Here is a 25332-nt window from a genome sequence, read left to right as displayed (position 1 = left end):
ATAAAAAATAAAAGTGAAAAAAGAACACCCAAATCATCCCCCCATCCTACCCCATTTGTCCTTTAGTTTTTATCCCCATTCCTCCACTCATCCATACACTAGATAAAGGGGGTGTGATCCACAAGGTCTTCACAATCACACTGTCACCCCTTGTAATCTACATTATTATATAATTGTCTTCAGGAGTCCAGACTGCTGGGTTGGAGTTTGGTAGTTTCAGGTATTTACTCCTAGCTATTCCAATACATTAAAGCCTAAGAGGTGTTATCTGTATAGTGCATAAGAATGTCCACCAGAGTGACCTCTCGACTCCATTTAGAATCTCTCAGCCACTGAAACTATTTCGTCTCATTTTGCATCCCCCTTTTGGTCAAGAAGATCCTCTCAGTCCCACGATGCTGGGTCCACATTCATCCCCGGGAGTCATACTCTGCATTGCCAGGGAGATTTACACCCCTGGGAGTCGGGTCCCACGTAGGGGGGAGGGCAGCGAGTTCACCTGTCGAGATGGCTCGGTTAGAGAGAGAGAGGGCCACTTCTGAGCAACAAAGAGGTACTCAGGGGGAGACTCTTAGGCACCATTACATGCAAGTTTAGACTCTCCTTTGTGGTAATGAGCTTCATAAGGGCAAGTCCCATGCTCGAGGGCTCAGCACATCAAACCGCCAGTCCCAATGTTTGTGACAACATCAGCACCAGTCCAGGTGAGGATGTCCAACACATCCGCACCTTCTCCCAGATCCTCAGGGCTGGGGAGGGGGAGGCTGTAAATATATTTTTTATTATCTGCCCAAATTACTCTAGGATGTGTCACTATTTCACTCCAGCCTATACTAACCTACCGTATCTCACTTCCTATTCAAAGTTCCATGCAATTACGGTGTTTGAACAAATCGACTGTAGAGTTGTACCGTTTAGAAAATTTAGATCCTGTGCCAAATAGATATCTATTCCCTTGGTCTCATATGAAAGTTGAAGTTTTAAAACACAATCAGTTTCAACCTTTACCCTTTGGCCTGACTTGCCCTGGTCTTAACCAGACCTGCTTCATTCATATCACTAATTGAAGTCTGGGCTCTTTTTCAGCTTTTTTTTTTTTTGACAGTGGCTGTATGCACTAATACTGACATTCATATCTGCCAAGCTCTAGCTCTGAGTTTCAGGTGTCTCAGAGATATGCATTGTTCCAGAGACCAATCAGGTTATAGGCTAGGGGATCAGCATCTCAAAGTTTAGAGATAGGCATTACAATTCAGGGATAGAGTTAACTGCTGTAAGAGCTTACAATCTAGGGACTATTACAATTATTGTGTCCATGTTAGGCTATGTTCTAAGATTCAATTCTGAGTTTACACATTGTAGTTAGTCCATATTGGTGAGGCATCATCCCTCTCACCATGTTTTCTCCAACACTTTTACTCCTATATATATATTTTCCTACAATTTTATAGAGTTATATTCACATACCATACATTTATCCATAGTATACAATCAGTTGTACATGGTATCATCATAAAGTTGTACATTTATCACCACAATCAGCACTTGAACATACTGATTACTACAAGAAAAATTGTTTTTTTTTTAGCAATAAGAAAAAAATGATAAAAAGAAAAATAACATGTCATACAATACAATATTCTAGCAAGGACAGCAAATAACACCGCTACCAAGAATCCCATGTTCCTCCCCTATATCCCCCTCTCATATACATTTAGCATTGGCATATTGCCTTTGTTACATTTAATGGAGGTATATTACAATGTTACTGTTGACCATAGACTCCAGTTTGCTTTGATTATGTTTTTTCCTGAATACCATCCCCTTTTCAAATTTCTACATGGTTGACATTCATTTGCTTTCCCACATGCAAAAACATTTTTATATTTGTATATTTAGTAACAGTCATTGGCCACTCCAGTTTTTGCCACGTTATACAGTTCCAGTCTTTATCATCTATCTTTACTTCTGGTGTCATACATTCTCCTATCCCACCTCTTTCAGCTTTACTCACAGACATCTTTGTTCAGTGTACTTACAATACTGTGCTATCATCACACAGTATTATGCTATCTATTTCTGGATCTATGCAATCAATCCTAAACATTCTGTAGTCCTTCAGCATCAAATAGCTGATCTCTGCTACAGGACAATTATTAATTAACTATGTAACCATTGCAAAGATGTAGATCTCTCATGTCAGCAAATGCAAACAGACTTCATCATTATGAACCTTGATGAAGAAGGAAGGACAAGTCTGTCTTCAAGATGGTACTTCCTGAGGCTAACTGCATACTGAAAGAAGGGAAGGAGACTCCAAGTTCCTTTTAGGAAAGGTTCTAGGGTAGAAGGTTTGAAAATGCAGGGGTCAGTGAATCAAATTCTACTCTTGGTAACATCTACCTGCTGTACAGGTTTGGGGGTAAAAAATCAACACTGTCATTGTCATCATCAATGTTACATGGCTATGAAAGTCATTTCCATCATAATCAGGGTCCACTGTGTCTTCTTAGTTTCCTCAACAGGGAATAAAATAAAAGATTCAAGTAAGGCAGTGTCCCAATAATTTATCTGTATTTCATTAAGGAGTCTTCCTTCCTTCCTCCCTCCCTTCCTTCCTTCCTTCCATCCATCCATCCATCATCTAAGAAGCATGACTTATCTGTGTACAGAGCACCATCCAAAGCTCTGTGTTAGGTACACACTAACACAAAATATCAATAATAGGGAAAACTGTGTATGGGGGGAGGTTACATGGGAACTCTGCACTTTCTGCATGACTTTTTTGTAAACCTACTACTCTAATAAAAAAAAAGAATTAAAAATAAAAAGTTCTGGGTTAGAAATGGGGAAGGCACCCAAAGAAATGTAAACTCTTAAGGAGCTTACAATCTCATTGGGCAGAAATGAAGGGGACAAAATGACTTTGGAAGACTCTCAAAGCAACAATTCTGCATTTTTTTAAAATGTAAAGGAAACGTAAAAAATATAAATCATCCTGCTTCAGTGGATGCAGGGGTGTTTAGATCAGTAGAGAATCATGAGGGAATAATCAGGTTGTAAAGGAAGTAATGGTCAAAGATCTGCAGAGCCGTGGCTTTCTGAACTAGGGAAACAGTGGGTCCCAAGACATGGAGAAAGAATCAGTAATTCTTGTGTAAACTGACTGGATGGAGCATCACTAGGAGTAATAAGGGATCAGTCTTCTATTCATTCATTGAACAGGTGTTTATTGAGCCCCTACAATGTGCCAGGCTCAGCGCTAAGTACCAAAGATGCAAAATGAATTGAGTCACAGACCTGGACCTCCAAAAGCCCTCAGAGAGTGGTGGAGTCAGACACTGGCCCAAATCTTTCAGTGAATGTCAGCAGGAAATCAGGATCAGCGTGCAGGAGGGACTGGGGCATGACCAACAAACAGATCCTGGTGGGGGAACCTGGACGGAGCTGTGGGGCTTGGTGTTTATGGACCACAGAAGTTTCTCAGGTGGCCAAGGGGAAAGGGTATGGCAGGCAGATGGGCATTTGGAAGGGAGCAGGATCAGGGAAAGGATCATGGACATGAAGAAGTTTGAGCCCATGCACAGGGATCTTGAATAGGAGCTGCTTTGGGCAGACTTCTCCCGCAGTTGGTGGAAGGACGGAGTGGAGCAGGGACACTCAGGGAGAACGCCCAGTGTGAGGGCCACCACTAGGGCAGGGACAGAGAAGACCAGACAGAGGAGAGGCACCTGGCAGCACCCGGTGAGGGACTGCATCTAAGAAGATAGACAGGGTGGGGTTGGGGGGCAGGGGAGGGTGAAGGAAGCCATTTTTTATCTTAAAGAAGGCAAACTACTAATCCAACAATTTTATGTCTACACAACGTGGTGGCACTACTATGCATCCTCGACATTGCTATGGAGCTCCTGAGAGCAACTGGGGAGCAGAAAGCTAGCTGCATAGGTGGGTCTGGAGACATTCCCAAAGGCTTGATAGAACTTGAACATGGAGGTGTTTACCTGCCAGTCCTGGTGTGGCTCAGTGAGCTACACACGGAAAGGACAGAGCCCAGGATCAGAGCACAGTGGTCAGGGGGAATAGGGAGGGTGGGCCAAGCATGACACGTTACCTTCTTGGGCCAGGAAGACTTATCTACTGATTGACTTGTGGACTCTGCATGACATGGGCTTCTGGATGTGGATGACCAGGTATGATAGTATTTTATGGTCCAATGATGCATTATGCTTTCCTAAGGTAGCCTGGCCCCAGGGAAGGATGCTGCTCTAACTGGCCAAACAGTCCAGGTGTTTGGCACTTGGTCCTGTTGCTCTCACAGCAGTTTGTCCATTCCTTTACTGTAGTTACTCATTATATTGCATTCTAATGGTCTATCTGTGTCTCTGAACTCCTCAAAGGCAAAACCTGCCCTTAGGTGGTTCTCTAGCCCCTATAAGTTGCTCAGTATATAGAAGGTGCTCAATATATGTTGAATTGAATACTTTCTCTGATGAGATAACATAAATCTTATCTGTGGAAAAAAAATCATGGATGATCAAAATAGTTGTCATTATCAGGAATAAACTAAATTACTAGAAACGGAATAGACCAACAGGTTCCAATACATAAGCCAATTGCCCAGTTGGTAGGCTGCCTACAATACTGTGGACTTCAGCTGGGACTGTCCACGCAAAGCTTGGCACGTAGTAGGCTTTCAGTAAATGAGGGAATGAATGAATGATCACTCTCACTGGGGAACTAAGAAGTGCGGACTCTCTCTGCTCTCTGAAGAACTGCCATCCAGTATTCATTCATTCATCCAACAAATACATATTGAAACCCAACCATGAGCAAGGCTCTGCTTTTGGTGTTAAGGCTATAGACGTGAACAAAACAAGTTCCTGCCCTCAGCAGCTTACGTTCTAGTGGCTGAAGACATACAATAAAGAAACAGGAAAAGATAGAGTCCATTTTCTGGTCATAAGTGCTATGAGGAGATATAAAGCCAGGTAAGGAGGATCAGGGAATTTGATGGAACAATTCAGTGCATGGTTTGGAAATCAAACTGGCTTGAGAGTAAATCTTATCCTTCCCCTTGGTAGCCCCGTAATCCTTGGAGGAGTTACCTAATCTCTCAGCCTCAGTTTCCTCATCCATGAAATGGGAGTGATAATACCTACCTCATAGAGTTGTCATGAGCATGAAATAAAACATATATAAACCAGTATATAAATTATAAAATATTTATAAGCCAAATGTACATAAATGTTCAACAAAGGCAAGTTCTTTTTGAGTTTACTAATGCTTTTCCACCCTGACCCTATCATTGGACCTGTATCTGGGATCTAGAATAATGTTTGGCCCCAAGGAAATATAAATGTAAAACTAACACTAGAAACTTTAGCTTACATTTATTGAATGCCAGTTCTGTGCCAGGCACTGTGCTGATGCTCCACAGCATAGTTCTCTCATTTAATCCTGGTAACGGTCCTAGCAGAGGAGGGCTACATTATCCCCACCTCACAGAGCTGAGATGAGACGCTCACTACCTCACCAAGGCCCCAGAGGTATGAGTGGCAGAGTTGGGATTTGAGCTCAGAGCCTGCACCCTCCACCGCCACAGCTGATGGCTTACTCGCCATGCGTTGACTTTTCCCACTCTTCCCAAGAGCACCACGTCCCCAGCCTGAGCACATTCACTGGGACACGCAGGGGCAAAGCAGAAGAGTATCGGCTCTCGCGGCCATGGGCAATCTGCATTCCAGCACAGCCCCATCCTGAGCCCGCGACATGCCAACGCTCTCCAGGTGCAGTCCTACCTGTTATATTGACCACGATGCTGCTGACCTTGGAGATCCGGCTGGATTCCACTTTGCAGGTGTAGTTGCCGTTGTGCTCCCCCAGTGCCATCACCGAGTACACGGCCTCATTGCCGTGTCTGCTGTGTGCCACAATCACCTTGTCCTTCTGGATTATGATTTCGGGGAACTTCTGGGCCAGGTGCGTCACCTGGATGGTACACTTAATGTGGAGATCATCTCCTTCTGTGATCATCCCCAGGGGGCTTATGTGGAACTTGGGAGTGGAGAAGGATTCTGCAAGAGAAGAGAACAAGCCAGCTGAACCCAGGTTCAAAGCTAGGTAAGGGGGAAAGGCTCTTCCTGCTCTTTTCTGCTCTTTTTGCTGCCTTCCTCTCGCCAAATACTGTTTTCCTCTATTGATTTTAAAAATTCAATCTTTCCTCTCAAAAGGTTCACATAGGCTGCTCTGATCCTCCCCCCCCCCCCCCGCGTTTGCTCATTCTGGCACCTTCAACTTTCTTTTTTAAAATTTTTTTTAAATGCAGTTTCACTGAGACACACCCACACATCACACAATCATCCAAAGTGCACAATCAATTGTCCACAGCACCATCACATAGCTGTGCATTCACCACCACAATCAACCCCCCAAACATTCTCATCACTCTAAAAAACAAAACCAAAAACAAGAAAATAAAAAGAAAAGAAAAAAGAACACTTAAAACATCTCACATTGCCCCTTCATTGCCCCTTCCCCCATCACTCATACACCCCCTGTCTCCACTTCTCTACTCATCTGTCCACACCCCAGACAAAGGGAGTGTGAGCCACAAGACCCCCACAATCACACAGCCACACCGTACAGGACATACAGCTACATGATCGTCTCCAAGAATCAAGGACACTGGACAGCAGTTCAACAGCCCCAGGTAACTCCCTCCAACCATTCCAATACACCACAAAACCTAAAAGGGACATCTACACAATGCACAAGAAAATCCCTCCAAAAATGACCCCCAGTCTCCACCCAAGATCTCCCAGCCTCTGAAACTCCACTCCCAGCCTTCTTCTTAATTGCAGTTCTCCAATTTTCTTTAGCTCCCAAAGGCCAAACCTCCTTCTCCAGATCTCTTCTGCAGAACTTCCTTCAGAAGAGCTCAGATATAGCCACACTAGTTAGAAGTGGACTCTTCCCATCTTGGTGGGAAACAAAAGCCAAGGACTTGGCCCCCCTTTCCTCCCGATCCCCTCCAGACCCCACTCCCTGTTCACCAAGGACATCTTCTCACACCTAAGATTAGCATTTCACAGAAATATGGCATTTCAACACGAATATTCTATAGTTTCCAAAAGTGATAACTATGTAGGTATGCTGAGTCATGGACATGCATATCTAAATAACTAGGTGCAAAAAAAAAAAAAAGTTGTTTTATTCTATTCTATTTTTTAAAATGCTGGCCATGACTCATTAAATTGATTTCATGACACTGTTTTAATAAAATGTGGGCCAGATACCAGGGTTTGGGATCTTCAGGAAGTGGTGAGGGAAGTAGGATCAGGGCCTCAAACTTTGCTTCCACAAAACAAACACACAGGAAACAAAAGACTGTATGTACATAGATTATAACAATGTACAATAAGATAGGAACATTAAAAATCCTAGAAGTGAATTTAGAGGAATGCAATTACTTTAAGATCCATTTGTTTTGCTTTGTTTTACTATAAAGTCATTTAAATTCACAAAAAAAGCTATCATTTAAGAAAAAAAAAGCTTGCTTTCCTGAGTAAAAGCCAAAAAGAGAGGGCATCTTTTAGACACTCAAAAAGTGTCCTCATCCTTTAGAGTAGCTTAATAATAACCAAAGGGCTATTTCTTGTATACAAATTAACTCCAGATACACTAAAGATTTAAGTGTGGACAAAAACAAAGCCACAGAAACACTAAAAGAAAACATAAGTGCATTTTTCTTTACCAGTCTTGGAGTGCAGAGGAACTTTAGAGTGAACCTCAAAAGCAAGATGCTATAAAGGAAAAAAGGATTGAAAAATTGACTAACAAAGATGAAAAACTTTCTCATGGAAACATATCATAGACAAAATAAAAAGACAAATGACAAATTGGGGGAAAATATTTGCATAGTACATCTGACAAAGAGCTAATTCCCTTAATTCCTAAAGGACTCAAACAAATCAATAAGGAAAAGTAAAAATGGGCAAAGTACCTATGAAGAGGAATTTCCATGGGGAAAAACTGTAACAGACCAATAAACAGAAAGGAACATATTCAACCTCCTAAAAATTAAAGAAATGCAAATTGCAACAACAATGATATGCATCGTGCACCAATTAGATTGGCAAAAATAATAAAATGTTGGTAAGGATGTGGGAAAAGAGAGACTCTCATACTTTTTTTGGTGGAAGTGTTCACCATTTTGCGGAGCACTTTGGCAACACCTGTCGATATGGAAAATGCACAAAACATTTTCATCAACAATTCTACTGCTAGGAATTAACTCTCTAAATAACAGTAGTATAATATTTGCAAAAGTACACAAGATATAAGTACAGGAACGTGCACTGTACAATTCTTGTAATAGCAAAAAACTGGGACAATACCTAAATGCCCATCAACAGAGGACAAAGTAAATAAATTGAGGTACACCCTGCAACAGAATTCCAAACTGCCCCTAAAATAATGATGGAGACCTATATTTATTGATATGGACGAAGTCTATAAGATATTGATAAGTTGAAAAAACTTATAAAAGAGAATGCTTGATAGAGTCCCCTTTTTCGTAAAAACAAAGAAAAACAAAAATTGTGTGAAGGTATTCATAGATAAAAGTCAGGAGCACCATGCCCAGTGGTTTCCTCTGCGTTGCGGTACTAAGATTTACCCATTCTTAGCAGTGCTAAGAATGATTGTCACTTTGTACTTTATAGCCTACCATATTTTCTGAAAATTTTACTCAGAGCATGTATTTATAATCAGAAAAATTAAAACTTAAATATAGATACACACACACACACACACACACACACACACACACACACACACAATGGGTGGCAGTGAAGGGAGATGCCACAGGAAGGGGTCATTTATGACAAACTTTGGGGCCCTGACTTTGAAAATACTTGAAGCTGTCTACATTAAAGTGTGCCTGCCTCTAGATCCTCCCTACTTCGTGGTCCCCCAGGGCACTGGGGAGCTGCCGGTGACCCTTCCTTGAGCTGTCTGTCCTGCACACCAGCAGGCCGACGTCCCTCGGCTGTCCCTCTTCCTCTCCTGAGCGTATTTCTCAGGGGCCTCAACTGTTTCCTGTTTGTCCAACGTCTCTGCTGATGGGAACTGGGGTGTCCCATCCAACGTGGGAGGCAGAGCCGAGAACCCAGCCTCCTTCCCTCACAATCCCACTGGACCCCACTCCCTGGGGTCTGAACATCATTGGCTAAAAGCAGTGGTTTCCAAATTGCAAGTCACACGATTAATCATTTTGATGATTCCTGACCAGCATTAAAAAAACTGAAATAGAAAAGAAAATATCAAAATGCATCATATGCAGTATGGGTAAGTACTGTTTGTGAAGCTTTTGTTATACACACACACACACACACACACACACACACACACACATACACACATATATATATTTGGGACATTATATACTATATTTGTTTTAATGTGTCATAGTCAAAAAGTTTAAAAAATACTAACTTGAAGTGATTAAGAACAAGTCCTGAGAATGGTGGCCCAGCCAGAAGACCCCAGACCCTTTCCAGTCCTGGGCTCTTTCTCCCCACACCATACCAGAAAATCACAAAGAAGGATGAAAAAGAGAGCACGGCTCTGACCCCTCACGGTGACCAGGTCACTCCTGACGACCTCCGACATCTCCAGCTGGAACCCAGAGAGGATCCTCGCTTGGCATCGGAACACTAAAACAAGGTCCTGCTCTTCGATGGGGAATTCCAGTGTCACAAAGTTTTGGTCCTTAGAGTTCTTCTCTCTTGTTTGCTTGACTCTTTTTGTGGAGAGTTCGAATTTTTCAATTTTGAAAAATATTGGGGCCTTTTCCTCTGGGACGGAACAATTGACCGTCACGACCCCGCCTTCTATCACCTCCTTCTTGTCCAGCATCACCCTGGGACTGGGCACTCCTTTAGGGAAAGAGAACGTCCGTCAGTGTCAGTGTGATGTGGCAGCACCAGCCTCCCTCAGCTGAGTCACTGCGGTTGACCTGTTCAGGGTTCTCTTGTTTTGCTCCCTGAACACCCAGGGTTGCCTGCCAGGCAATTATTAAGCATGCATAGACACAGCACTGTACCACTGAACAAAATGCAAGGGTGACCCCATGAGTTTTCACAAGAAACCTATTGGGTGGGCATGAAGAATATAATTCCCAACCCAGAGCACACAGCCAACAAGTCCCAGATCGGACATGGGACCCCAGGTCTGTGTGACACCGAAGCACAGGGGACTGGGGGATGTGGGACATGGAGGAGGTGGGAATGCTGCCCTAAGTGGTCTCCCAGCTCAAAGAGCAAAGCTGAAAATAACCAAGAGTTGGACTGTGTTGCAGAGACAATGAGTGACAGATGTGGCAGCCAGGAAGTGAAGAGTCCTTCTCTGCCTGGGAGGTCAGAGAAAATTCCAATAAATGTGTAGGGCCTCAGAGGAGCCTTGAGAGAAGGGTGGGACTTGGAGGAGGTGGTATGGAGACTAAGGGGAAGCATCGCAGGAAGCACATGTGCAGGGAGAAACCGCCTGTGTTTCCAGGAGGCCCATCTACAGCAGAGAACTGGAGGGAGGGAAGGCCATTGGGTGGTGAGCTGGGATATCCTGCCTGAGATGCGGCGTCCTTTTCCAGGCCCCGTGTCCTCGTGGTTATGAGCTCCATCTCAGAGTCAGACTGACTGTGCTTGAATCCTAAACCTGCCATTTCTGGGATGTGTGACCTTACACTGTCACTTATTCTCACTGGGCCTCAGTTTCCTCATCTTACCACTCAGGATTCTTGTGAGGGACAGGGGAGCGGGTCTGTAGTGCCTGGAAATTAGTAAGCACTCAAAAAAGTGGAACCCTGAGAATTGCTATAATTTGGCGGGTTACAGAGACAAGGAGAGACATAATAAGCATGTCGCTGTAGGAGCAGCAAGCTGGCTACGGAGTGAGCAATGGGGTGGGATGGCGAGAGCAGAGCAGGCCCCAGTGAGGAGGCTCCCGCAGTCACACAGATCCAACTTGTGTATTCTTTTCGCCCCTTATTTGTCAATTTATTCCACAAACCCTTATTGAAATGTTGCCTACCATGTCCTAAACCCTGAGCCAAGTAAACGGGTGCATCAGGGAACCTAAGGAAAGCCCTCAAGCCATTAGTGCACTGTAATTGTGATTGTTTCTGGAAAAGAGCAGTATGAGGTGGTGTGAAAGTCTCTAAAGAAGGACCCAGCCTTCCAGAGGAAATAAAATGGAAGAAGAGCCTGGAAGGATGAGGAGGGGCTTTGTAGGTAAAGGGAATTGAAACGAGCTTTCTGGCAGAGAAATAGCAAGTGTGAGGGAGAAGGACCCAGGAAGCCTTGGTCCACGGGGCAGCCATGATCTTGGAAGAGGGTCCGTGTGATGGAGTGAAGTGGACAAGACGGGGGGAGTGGGGGAGCTGAGGCCGGAGGTGGGGCAGGGGCCAAGTCCTGCAGGGTCGTGGAGGCCATAGTTGGGGATCTTGAACTTTATTCTAAGAGCAAGGAGGGACCATTTAAGGACTGGGCAGAGGAAGGAGAAGATGAAATTTGCAAAATGCAAATCCTCACAGGGCTGCCAGGTTGAGCATGGATTGGAGGGTTCAAGAACGGAACGAGAAGAGCAGCTGGAGGCAGATGCAGCAGTCCTGGGGTGTGGGTGGGGCTGGGACTGGAGCAGAGGCAGTGGGGCAGAGAGATTTACTAGAAGGGGATGGTGAAGAAGAGAGAATCAAGGATAACTCCAAAATGCTGGGCTTTGGCATCTGGGTGGATGGCAGCGACATTACTGAGCTGGGGGACTGGAGATGAAACAGGTTTAAGGAGGAAGTGCATGAGTTCAGGTTTTAGATGTGAAAGGATGAGGGTCTGGCCCAGGATTGGGGCAAGGGAATTAGAACAGGACATACAAAGCTTACTGAGCCTACAAGTAGAAGTGACAGAGTGAGGGGCAGATTAAATAAACATGACTAGAAGAAAGATGAGTGCAAATCAGGTCTGAAGGATTGGCTGTGGGGCCATCAAAGGTGAAAAACAGCAGAAGAAGGATAGGGAGGAGGAAGGGGAGGGCGCAGGGGAGAAAAGGAGGAGACACTGGAAAGCCATGAGATCACGTTTCAGTGATGTCTAGGTCTTTTAAAGATACCCCGTTTCACTAAAAGTTGAATATATTGGTAACTTTATTAACTCTCCCCTGCTTCACACGGAGCTTCCCGAAGGAAAGGATCATGTCTTAACTCATTGTTGGCTCCCAGGCCTGGCTCAGGGTATCAATAAAAGTTTTGACGAATGAATGAATGCATGGGGGCATTGGCTTTTTGTCTGCCTAAGAGACAGGATATCACAATAATCAACAGTCAGAGAAGCCAGCTTTAGAACCAAATTGACACTGGTTCAAATTGTAGCTTTGCCTTTGATGAACTCAGAGACTTGGGCACGTCTTCCAGCCTCTGAGCCCCAGTGGCTGCACCAGGGCTATTGCAGGGGCTAAATGAAATGTGCATGGAGCCCCTAGCACTATTCTTAACACCCCATCTGGTGAGCGCCCAAGAAGTGGTAGTTCTTACCGGAAATAATAACAGTAATTACTGACTCATCACAAAGATGAGCACAAACATAGAGAAATGAACTTTGTGGCAGCAACAGTTGGAGAGGCACAGGGCTGAATCCACTATCCCTACCCATTAAACCATCTGAATTTGAAGGAAAATCATCCTAAGTGTAAAAAGCCTGCCGGCACATTTCTTTTCAACATATATTCCCCAAACTCTTGACCTGCAGCTCTTTGCTCATGACTAATGTAAAGTCTCAGCCCGATTTGTTCCACCCCTGTCCTCAACACAGAGAGAGAAGAGCTTGTCTGAGATCTCAAGGTAAAAGCCTTGGGCATCCTGGTGGCTGTTGCCCTTGGTGGCACAAAGAGACGTCCCACCTGGCCGAGCCACCTGGCTGTCCATATGGACAGCCCCCAAGGAACTGGCCTGCAGGAGGCTTTGGTTGCTGCAGTTATATTCTGTGTGAGTCTCATAGACTGACAAGCAGTCAGATTATACTTAGGAAAGGAAAATGTCCCCCAGACACTTGCCCACTGGTTCTTCCTCATGCTTCCTGTTTGCAGAAAGGGACTTTTTTTTTTCTTCCTGAGGACGGCCTGACTGAGCAACTCACACGTAATGGGCTTTCCTTCATTCAATACTTGGTTACTTAGCATGCTTCATTCGCTATCCCATTTGATGCTCAAAACAAAATAACCTTCAAGCATCCACGTAGTTACCTAGTCATCCCTCTTTTAGAGGGAGGAAATGAAGACTCCAAGAGGTTGGGAACTTGGCCACCAGGCACACAGTTGCTAAGTGGTGGAGCTGGGACACCAACCTCTTTCTCAGCCTCTGCTCTTTCACTATGTGACCTCTCATTTTGCTGCTCTTGCTCCACCTCATCATTAAGCAATCTCTTACATGACTTTCCATATCTGGACCCACTGTCCCTTCCTCCAGGAAGTCCTCCCTAACTTCTCCAGGCAGAATTGTTTCCTCCCTCCTTTGTGCTTCCAAGGCACTCAGATCATACCATTGGACTGTAATTATTTGTGTAAATGTTTCTCCCCTATTAGACTGTAACTGCCTTAAGAGCAGTAACCTGTCTGATGTATCTTCATAGCTCTAGTGTTTGGCCCTTTCTTGACTCTAGCCTTGGGAAATGTTTGCATGAGTGAGTGAATGAATGAATGAATGAATGGGACCCTATACCTATGAATCCAAATTCCTTACAATGACCTACCCTCCTGTTTCTCTGTTCCTACCCCCACTCTACCCATCCTTTTCAGCTGTTTAATTCATCCCATAAACATTTATTGAGTGTCTACCATGTGCCAGGTTCTTTGCTTGGGATATGAAAATAGAGCAGATACCATCCCTTGCCTCACAATCTCACAGTCCGGAAGAATCTGGTGTGTGAAAAATAGTTGCAATGCTCAGGGAAATATTGGGCACTTAGTATGTACTGGGAATTTACTGAACACTTTACTTACACTATTTCTTTTACTCCTCTCACAACTCTGATCTGGGCATTATCATTTTCCTCATTTTCCTGATGAGGATTTTGAAGTTTAGCAAGGTTAAGGGGCTTCCCCTGATTGGAATTCAGGCAGAGTGACTCAACGCTCCGCTATATGGCCTTTATAAACACAAATACTGTTGCATGTCAGACCATACAAACTGTCAGGACCAGTACCATGGGGGAGTTCAATTTTGTTTGGGAAAGTGCCAGGGAAGAGGCCTTTGAGTTGCATCTTGAAAGAGAAATAGCAGCTCACAAGGAGACGAGGTGAAGGGCATTCCCGGGCAAGGGAACAGCATGTGCAAAGGCGAGGAGGTTAGAAATAGCCCGGCACAGCAGGGACATGTGAATGCCAACATTTTCAGGTGAGGAAAATGCCAGGCAGATGAGTGAGAAGGGTGATGGACGGGCAGGTAAGTCCAGCATTACTACTCATGCAACTGCATGTGTTATGCTTCATCTCCTTGAGCAATTCCAGGCACTCACCTTTCACAGACACCTCGTACTCCGGAGTGGTTTTCTCCTTGTTGTTGAAAATCACGGTGCACCTGTACTTCCCTGAGTCATAGACCCGGGCTTGGGGAATAAAGAAACTCTCCATGTTCTCCCTGGAGGAGATGTTGTAGAACATCACATCATCCTTATAGAACAGCACGAGGTGCTGGGGCTTGACGTGTGAGGTGGTGCTTACGTCCACGATGCACTGGAGGGTCACGTTCCACCCATTGTGCACTGTCGAGCTCGGCAGGATCTCCATGTAGATACTGTTGATGGTGAAAGCTAAATGCAAGGGGAAGGAGGGCAGACACACCTGTTGTCTCAGAAATGACATCATCCTGTTGTAACAGGATAACATCAGATGTAGAATTATCACATTCTATGGGGGAGAGTGCTCTGGGGTCCCAAATGCTTATGGGGGCCAGGTAGATAATGGACATGTGGGTAGCAGGTCAAGCACGAAACAGTTGGTACTAGGCTGCTCGTATTTCCACCAAGACAAGGTGGTGGCTGGCAGGGTGTGACAAATAAAACACACCCATAAGATGTGTGCGACCTGTGAGCTGTCACATGGTGGCCTCTGGAGGGGGCTTAAGGATCAGGCAGACAAGTGCTCAAGTCCTGGCTATTATTATCTGCGTGACCTTGGGTGACTGACTGCTCTAACCCCAGTTTCCTCATCTGTAAGATAGGGGTGGTAACACCGATTCATTGGGTTATTGCAAGAGACGAGAGCAGCAGGCAAAGCACTCAGCCCAGAGCCTGGTGCATAATAAGTGCTTGATAAATGATAGCTACCACTACTCCTACATCAGACAGTCACACCCAAGAACTCTCCGTCCCCACCCCAAGCCTGACCGAATTAGCAGTCCCAGCTGGCATTTTCTATCCGATGGACCCAGAGGCCTCATCAGATGGTGAGGACTAAAAACCACTTCTGAGCCAGCCACTTGCATTCTCCATCCCCACCTGCTGCTGAGAAGCAGAAAGAGCATTGGGTTCCCCTCTACTGAGCATTCAGGGTGGCCACATCTCCAAATCACCTACCCAATCTCTGCCAGGCACCAAGCACCAGATCAACCAGCTAAACTCATCATTTCTGGCCGAGATCTCCCAGCATTTAATTGGGTTATATCCAGCAACCATAGGCTGTCGATAAAATTCAGCTAACTAGAGATCATATTTTGAGGTTCATTTACAGTGGCAGGCTGGCAGGAAGATAAATTGCTTAGAATTATATGTTCTTGGATGATGGAGAAGTTTCGGTAATGGAGGGTGGTGACGGCAGCACACCGTTGTGAATGTAATTAACAGCACTGCTTACTGTTACTTATTTGAATGTGGTTAAAAGGGGAAGTTTTAGGTTGTCTATACATTACTAGAATAAAAACATTTTTAAAAAATCCATAGGACTGAACAACACAAACAGTGAACCCTAAAGTAAACCGTGGGCTATAGCTAATAGCACAATTATGAAAATGTTCTTTCATCACTTGTCATAAATGTACCACACTAATGCAAGGTGCTAATAATAGGGAGGTATATGGAAACTCTGTATTTTATGCATGATTTTTCTGTAAACCTACAATTTTTCTAAAAAAAAATATAGAGAACTATTTTAATAAAGTTTTTTTTGTTGGTTGGTTGGTTGGTGGCAAGGCACTGCCCTGAAATTTTCCATGCTGGAAGGTTTTAGACCATGCTCACTGGTCCAAAATTTTGTCTAAGCTTTAGAGAAGACCAGAGAAGGTATGTTTTTTTAAGAGGCTTCTCTTGACCATGCCTATAGGTGCTTCTGAAGTCCATCTGGAGTCCCAATTATGCCACTTGATATACTTCAAAGCAGCTCAGCCCTATCCTCCCTATGATTTATTATCTAAGAACACGGATCTGGGCTTAATCAGCACTATGCAATATTCACTCTCCAGATCTCTATCAGAAACATAACCTCAAACAACTCATGATCTATATATGGCTAAAGAATGGATGACATGTGGAGAGTTTTGGGGAAATACTTCTAAAGCCCATAACATTAAAATCAGGTGTGCTCAGCCCCTCAAAAACCCCAAATGCGTATTTGTCTCCCCCATATGCCTCCACTATGCCCATTCTCAAGGAGACCAGAGTGGGTCACATGGTATGCCCCAGCATTTATGTCCATCTGGAACCTGCAGCTATTACCTCATCTGGCAATAGATTTTATTGAACTGGGGATCTCGGGATAAAATCATCCTGAGATAGGGTGGTACCTGAATCCAACCATGGAGTATCCTTATAGGAGACAGAAAAGGGGCAAGACAGACACAGAGGAGACCACCATGTGACAACAGAGAAACAGCGACCCAGGGGACAGGCCATGTGAAAACAGAAGCAGCAACAAGTATGATGAGTGTGCCGGTTTATATGTATTATGTCCCCCAAACGCCATTATCTTTGATGCAATCTTGTGTGGGCAGATATATTAGTGTTGATTAGATTGGAATTCTTTGATTGAGTGTTTCCATGGAGCTGTGACCCACCCAACTGTAGGTGATAACTCTGATTAGACAATTTTCATGGAGATGTGGCCCCGCCCATTCAGCATGGGCCTTGATTAGTTCACTGGAGCCCTGTAAAAGCTCAGACAGAAGGAGCTCACTGCTAGAGCAACTGAGACTGATATTTTTAAGAGCAGCTGCAGCTAAGAGAGGATAAAACACCCCAAGAGCAACATTTTGGAGAACACCATTTTGAAACACCACCTGGGAGCAAGCGGATGCCAGTCACGAGCCTTCCAAGCTAACAGAGGTTTTCCGGATGCCAATGGCCATCCTTCAGTGAAGGTACCCTGTGTTGATGCCTTACCTTGGACTTTTTATGGCCTTCAGACTGTAACTTGGTAACCAAATAAATCCCCTTTATAAAAGCCAATCCATTCTGGTATTTTGCTTACCGGCAGCATTAGCAAACCAGAACTTCAAGGATTTGGGCAGCCACCAGATGCTGGGAGAGTAGCATGGATTGGATTCCCCCTCAGGTCCTCCAGAAGGAACCCACCCTGCTCACACCTTGATTTCAGACTTCCGGCCTCCAGAACTGTAAGAGGATAAATTTCTGTGGTTTTAAGCCACCCGGTTTGTAGTAATTTGTTACAGTAACCCTAGGAAACTAATACAGAGGCTATTTATGTGGCATTTAGACCTGGGGTCTAGAACTACTGCATCGTGCAGCTTTGTTAGCCTTCTGTTGCATCTACCTCCATAAAGTGTGAATAAAGCAAACATGGGGTTTTTAATTATTTATAAAAATGTTTAATGAATAATACAGCCAAATGTTTCAAAACCCCCAAAGGCAGATGGTATGAGCCTTTTTAAAAAACAAATTGTTTAGAAAGGTGGCTGGATATAAGATTAATATTAAAAAAATCAGTAGGAAAAGGAAGAAGGGAGATGGAATGGATGGGAAGGAGGACACTGGTAGAGATAAGTTAACTGGTAATGTCTTAATTCTTGGGTCAGGTGGTGGGGTCATGCAAATTCATTATATCATTAAAAGCAAATATACATATCAATTAAAAAAAGACAACTATGCATGGACCAAAGAGAGAGTGTTATGGAACAAGGATTATAATCAGCCTGATTCTGTGCCTGTGAGATCCAAAAAAGAAAAATACAGGAAAAAAGATGCAGTGAAAAGTCTCTCTCCCACCCTGTGCCCATCCACCCAGTTCCCATCTCCACTTGCTGAAATAACCACTGACATTAGTTTCTCATCTATCCTTCCCCGCAGTTTCTTTATACATTTACAAGAAAATATGAATGTTAAGTCTTATTTACCACCTCCTCCCTCCTTTTACAGGTAGCACGCCATACACAGGGGTTGGCAGTTCAACATGCACCTAACTCAAAGTGGGGACCTTATGAGGATTTCAGAGGCCAGAGATGATGTGGGACAGGGGGCACCAAGGAGTTATTCAAACAAAACAGGGTCACCCAGCTTAGGTAAGGCTCCTAAAAGTTCAATTCTTATCAGACGCTCTGATAAGAAAAAAATATTTATGGGCTGTGCCTGATGAATGTACATTCACTGAGCCTCTTTCATATTCTAAATCTCCCCTAACCTTGGACCAAGGAAGATCACCAGAAATCTGCACACACAGATCACCTCACTACAATCACTCACAGAATCATGTTAACCAAATTAAGCTTCAGCACTCTCCCAAGGCATGCATTAAACCATCTTATGGAACCCAATGTTGTATCTAGTCTGGGATGCTGTTGGGGATGTGGTCCATGATTTCACAGAGTGTGCCAACCACACCAGGAAAAGCTGTGTTTATCCTGAACTGATTCGTTTTTATCTTGTGGATTCTGAGAATTTCCTAATGGCTCTCGTTTTCCTTTTTGCTTTGATTGCTAAGAGGTACAAAGACAAAATTTCACCCCTGCTTCTAGCAACCTTTGGGATGCATTTTTTGTGTGCTAATAGGGCCACAGCTTTATTTTATTTGCCTGTCTTTATTTCCCTCTCATCCTAATTTCCCCATTAATTTTATTCTGTTGAACAACCATACATAATTTTTAAAAGTGATCCCAAATAATTTTTGGAATAAGAGAAGACATAGCTAACTAGCTAGCTGACCAGAGGTACTGGTAAAACCTGTCTTTCCCAATCCCTTTTAACAAAGTTAAGTCTTTTTTTTTTTTTTTTTTGAGTAACAAAATTTGTCCATAATAAGTCTCAGATTTTAAAATAAAGAGAACTGAACCTGCTTCCTCCTTTCTCCTAAGCAATTAATTAAATAAAAAAAATGGCATCTGATCAGTCCATGAGAAGAATGTGGTAATGGTTTAGATTTAAATTTTTTCCCACAGCATTAATCTTTAGAACTCCCTTTTCTGTCTTTCTCTACTCCTTATTAGCTTCTGGTCTGAGGACTCTACTGGGGAAGCTCTTAGAACTGATGTTTCTTTGGACCCTATTTGCCCATCGGTTACGGTGGTCCCTTCCTGGGCATGCTCTTCCCCCCGGGACAGGCAGGTTGCTTCCCTTTACTCCTTCAATACCTCCTCCTTCATTTTAAGCTGTGCCGTTTAGTCCATTGACTTATCAAGAGATAGGAGTGCAGAAGTTAAATGCACAGAACCAGCCTGCCTAAGACAAATCCCACCTTTTCTACTCACAAGCTGTGTAAACTTTCACAAGTTACTAAGCTTCTCTGAGCCTCAGTTTGCTTATCCATATAATGGGCATAATAATAGTCCCTGTAAATGAGAACCTGGGTTTAAGTACTTGGCATACACTGCCTGGCACATACAAAGTGCCTGAGAAATGTTAGCTAGAATCTGTCAATCACAGAAATAAAATCAACACTAACGTTATATCTCCATTCCATGTTTCTAGGGAATTTTTCCAAAAGAAAAAGAATTTTAAATTTTCTAGGTTTATTTATAACAACTTCTCTAAACTCCCAGTTTTGGTCATAACATTGTACAGTCTGAACAGTAGTCCCTAGGCTACTTTACTGTCATCATCCTGAATGGGACATGCACTCAGGGCTGGCTCTGTCCCAACTGGGAGACAGTGTTGGCTGGGTACAGGAAGTAAGGGAGTCAGACATATCCACGTTCAAATCCCTGATCTCATGCTCATTAGCTGGGTAATCTTGGGAGTTCTTTAACCCATCTAGGCCACCACTTCTATAAACTGGGTATTTTAATCTTGAACCACGCCTGAACCGTGGTGGTTGACAGCACTGAAGGGGCAACGTACATATGGCCAATGCCTGGTCCCTAGTTGATTGTCCCTTCCCTCTTCCTTAGCACCATTCGTTCAGCAACCATACAAGGGGCTGCTCTGTGTCAGGCATTGTACCCAACACTGAGGGCTCAGAAAAGATTGAGGCTGGCCCAGTTCCACCGCATGGAGCTCCCAGTCTGCATTTCCAACTCTTTCCCTACTCCAGGCCTTTAACCTCAGCACCATCCCTGACAAGGCCCTATTCCTGATCTTTTTAGAGAAGCTATACCACTTTTTAAACACTTTTTGAAACAAACTTGGCTAAAGCATCAGGCATCGTTTTTTGTTTTGTTTTTTTGTTTTTTAGTGGGGATGATAATCATTAGAATGGGGCATTTTCACCATCTTGTTTTTCTAAGCAACTCTAACACATATCTGCTTAAGTAAATCAGCTCAACTGATTCATTGGGAGGAACATCACATTCCACAGCCAGTTGGAACAGAGAAGGGATAAGGGAGGGCAGTAAGTAAGATGGGGAAGGAGAAGTATTTTCTATAAGTTATCAAGACATGAGACCCAGCTCTTCATCTTAATACAAAACATCATTGGCCTGAGTCAACAAAAACAATAACCTAGATTTTACTACCATAACCAGTAACTGCCACCCTCCCCTTGTGGTAGCCAACCTCCGAGATGGTCTCCAATGACCTTGCCTTCTGGCATTTGTACACTGACATTATACAAGGATTGACCTGTGCAACCACCAGAACACCTCAGAAGTGATGGCATGTTACTTCTGAGATTAGGTTACAAAAGACATTGCAGCTTCTGTCTTGGTCTCTCTGGGATCACTCCCTGAGGGTGGAGCCAGCTGCCATGTTGGAGCAGCCCCTGTAGCAAGGAACTGAAGCCTCCTGCCGACAGCCTCTTGAGTGAGGCTGGAAGCAGATCCTCCAGCTCCAGGTAAGCTTTCAGATGACTGCAAACCTGACCAACAGCTTGTCCGCAATCTCATGAGAGATCCTGAATCAGAATAACTCAACCAAACCACTTCTGGATTCCTGACCTTGACTTTCAGAAACTGTGAGACAATAAATGTGTGTTGTCTTAAGTTGCTAAATTTTGGGATAATTTGTTAAGCAGTAGCAGATAACAAACACACCACCCAAAGAGTCCTCAAAAATCTCCACCTGATTCTTCAGATAATCCAGAAAACATTAACCTCTTTATAAATAAACTTTCCAAGCACAGTCAAACCTGGATTACCATATGCAGGCTTCATTATTTACACCGTAGAGTAATTGTTCACAATCTGGGGTCCCTGGGCCCCTGGGTGGGTGTAAGGGGGCCCAAGAACCACCTCTAATTTTATGTAAATGTGCTTTATTCCTCGGAGAGGATCCACAGCTTTCTTTACTGAACCCCAAATTTCAGAACTGTTGTGATGGAAGAAGTAGGTTGTGAAACAGCCTTTACAAAACAAGTCAGGTTTATTTCCACCAGGGGAGATGAAGGCCATTGGAGGAGGGTCCAAAGTTACAAAGTCACCCACAGCATGGATAAGGCACCCATAGGCCATGGTGCTATGTCCCCAAATTCTAAAACAAAGGAGCCTACTTCCCTTGACCTCAAGGCCACCAGCCAAAGGATGCCGATGTTCCCCGGGAAGACAAGACATTGTGACTCAGCCAGCCACCTGGGCCTCAACCCGGAAATTACTCACCAAGAAGAGAGGAGGGAGGGAGAGTGGGGGGTGGGTCACCCACCATTGTTAGGAAAATTACCGGGAGCCACAAGGCATGGAGTCCCTAAAGGGCTGTGCTCAGCATGGAGTGTGCTGACCCCATCTCCCCATCAGAAATCTCAAGCGTCTCCAAGCTCAGTCCCCGTTCCCTTCAGCAAGACTCTGGTTGAGTATGTGCCAGGTGCTGGGATTCCAGGGTGTGCTGGGGTGGGTCTGGGGGGACACATATAATATGAGAACAGTGATGTCAGCACCATGAGGAAGGGCTGCCCAGGAGAGGTCAAGGAACGTCTGAAGGAAGTGACCCCTGATCTGAGCCTTGCACCAGGCCCAGAAGGGGAGGCGGGGTGCTCTGGGCAGGAGAACAACATGTACCAGGAGACAAGGACACGAGAAGCCACAGAGCATGTGGGCATGGCCAGTTACGAGAACATGTGTGTAGGGAGGGGGGCAGAGGGGATCAGGCGGGCCAATAGACAGTATCAGAACGGAGGGCCTTCCTGCCATGCTGACCCTGTCCTCGGGGTCCTCAGGGGCAGACTGTCAGAATGAGATTCGAGTTTTAGGAAGACTCCAGTGGGGAGAGGGGAGACCGAGGCCAGAAAACAGCCTGTGATGATGGTTCCGGGGAAAGCTGAGGTCTGGGCTAGGGCATGGGCAGCAGGGACAAGGGGAAGAGGCAGCTCAAAAGTAGTTCTGAAAAATAATGAGTAGGCTCAAAAGGAGTTTGTTTTGGTTTGGGTTTGTTTTTTGGATGCTGAAAATGTTCTGGAATTAGATAGAGGTGATGGTTGTGCAACATTGTGAATGTACTAAATGTCACCAACGGTGAATTTTATGTTATATGCATTTTACCATAGTTAAAAAAAGGATTTGTTGTTTGGTTGATCTGGGGGTTGAGGAAAAGATTGGGAGACAAATACCAGGCTCCTGGGTTATGTATCCAGGAGTCTGTAGGTCCCACCCACTGAAAGTCACTGTGGGCAGCTAGGTTTGGGGTGCCCGAGGGACGACTAGGAGGAGATGTCAATTGTGGGCCCCGTGTTAAGTCTCGTGCTCAGGGGGAGGTCAGGGCTATATTTGGAACAGGAAGTTGTGGGTAGGTATACAGAGGGGAGTTCACCTCCAGAGAGTTTAAGTCCCTGGAGACCTCAATGCCAAAGTTACCCTTGGGGAAGAACGAGGAGGGTTTGTTAGAGAGGTAGGAGAAAAACCAGGGAAATGGAACATGGTCTAGAAGGTCAAGGAAGGACGCTTTGAGGCACAATCAATAGAGTCAAAACCCACACAAGGTGACCTCTTAGCAGAAGGAGTGCCAGTGGTTGTGGGGTGTGGGGCTGAGGCCAGCCTGCAGCGAAGCAAGGAGCTATTGTGAGGTGAGGAAGCAGAGACAGCAGCTATAAACTAGTCTTCAAAGAAGTTTGAGAAAGGAAGTGGCTAGATAGGAGGCCATGAGATTAGTGGAGGGTTTGTTTATGTGTGATTTTCTTTTCCTAAAAAAAAAAGAGCAACTCAATCATGTTTGTAGACAGAGGAGAAAAAGCCCGAAAGGGAGTGGGGTAAGGTGTGGATAGAGAAATTAAAAGTTGGGAGGGGGAGCTGAAGAAACGATAGTGAGGTCCTGGGGGCAATGCCAGGTGGGCTCAGAGCCCAGGGGGACGGGCTGGCTCTGATCAGCCACAGGGATGGACATCTGAGTTCTGGACAGGAGCCAGGAGGATGGGTGGGGAGCCATATAAGCCTGTAGCCAGCACAGGGTGGGAAGCTGAGGGATTTCCCTCCAGAAGGCCACTGTTTTCTGGGTGAAGATGGAGCTGCGATCATGTCATCAGGTGAGGCAGGCTGGAGTTGGGTGGGGAGTTGAGGAGTCCGAGAAGGTCTGAGATAGAAGGAAGGATAAAGTTCAAGGCTGACGGAAGAGCTGACCCACAGGCAGTGGACCATGAGTCATGCATTTCAAACATTCAGTCAACACGGACTATGCGTGACTCAAGGGACAGGAGACTTGAGATCCTACACAAGTGGACGATGGTCTCAGTTTCCCCATGTGTAAAGCAAGACGGAGACCTGAGGAGGCAGCAGGAGTGTAGTGTTCTAAGTTCTGCAGATCCAAGGGCTTACCCAAAGGCACCAAGAGCATTCTCCAGGAACCTCTCTAGGAAGGGAGAGATTTACCTGGATTTGAGGCAGGGAGGGAGAGAGGAGGGAATGGAGGTCCTGGGAAACAGGATGTCAAGACCAAGAAAGGCAGAAACAAAAGCACTGGGTGTTTCAGGGCGTGGGCTCGGGTGGACAAGAGTGAGAGAGGGTGGCACAAGAGCTGTGACGGGAAAGGCAGTTGAGGATGGATATTGGGCTTCATTATCATTTGTCTGCCACTGGGCAGACACTGTGCCAGGAGGGTCAGCTAGTTATCCAATCTCGTCCTCACACCACTCTACTTGGGAGGGTCTGTCATCAACAACATTGCACATATGGGAAGGAGGCTCAGGGAGGCACAGCAAACCTTCCCATAAAGACCTGAGTTGGGGCTGTGGCTCCAGACAGACTGTTGAGTTTGGGATGGTAGACATTCCAGGGTCTATGCCACACTAGCTGGTTCTCGTGCAGACAAGCTAGGTATTTCTTGAGCCTCAGTCAGTTAGAATGATTAGGAAGATAATGGATATCCTGGCATTTGGAAGCCTGGTTGGCACATGGACAGTCAAGCACCAGCCCCCAGGCAGCCCAACTATGCTAGTAGCCTCACGGGTCCCCGCTCCCCAGATGCCACTGCTTTTGAGCGTTGGCTCAAAAAATCAGCATTGTCCACATGCTTAATCTCCAAAGAGCAGTACAGTTTGTCTGCAGCCCAGTCACCCCCATTCTCTGCTCACTGAAGCGACTTCTGACGAGGAGACCCTGCTCCGTGCACCCTCTTTCCGTTTACTCCCGAGACCCAACCAAATCCCCTCCTTCCTGTGGTCCCTGATGTAGTAGAACAAAATCCACTTATCTCAAGACACAGTTCAGAATTAGCTCTAAAGTGAAGGGTAAACCAGACTTCAAACATAGCAGACACCTCACCCCTTTCTCTGTGTACTGGTACAAAATATTGCAGATATAATCATAGCCTCACTGGCGGAGAGGAAATGAGATCCAATACATGTGTTAGATCAATTAAGGGGGAAAAAAGCTATAGCAACAATTTAAACCATGTTCTGTCTTTGTAACAAATCCATTATCTTATTCGTGAATAACAACCATTTGGGACAGTGTAGAGAATAAAAATAAACATTTATGGCAAAACAACAAAA

At 44.8% G+C, this 25332-nt stretch overlaps 1 protein-coding gene across 6 annotated transcripts in view; it reads right to left on the bottom strand.

Annotated features, from left to right (window-relative positions):
• Positions 1 to 25332, bottom strand: part of PECAM1 (platelet and endothelial cell adhesion molecule 1) — an 87451-nt gene that overhangs the window by 35908 nt on the left and 26211 nt on the right. For all 6 annotated transcript variants that reach the window (XM_037807961.1, XM_037807962.1, XM_037807964.1 and 3 more), the window contains 3 exons: positions 14562 to 14855; positions 9633 to 9938; positions 5799 to 6074 (listed from right to left, as the gene is read on the bottom strand). In XM_037807961.1, the coding sequence (XP_037663889.1) occupies positions 5799 to 6074; positions 9633 to 9938; positions 14562 to 14855 (876 nt within the window). The remainder of the gene's footprint in view (positions 1 to 5798; positions 6075 to 9632; positions 9939 to 14561; positions 14856 to 25332) is intronic.

The sequence above is a fragment of the Choloepus didactylus genome, chromosome 18 (assembly GCF_015220235.1).
Source record: "Choloepus didactylus isolate mChoDid1 chromosome 18, mChoDid1.pri, whole genome shotgun sequence".
In the NCBI taxonomy this organism is placed as follows: domain Eukaryota; kingdom Metazoa; phylum Chordata; class Mammalia; order Pilosa; family Megalonychidae; genus Choloepus; species Choloepus didactylus.
This window is presented reverse-complemented; position numbering and strand designations above follow the sequence as displayed.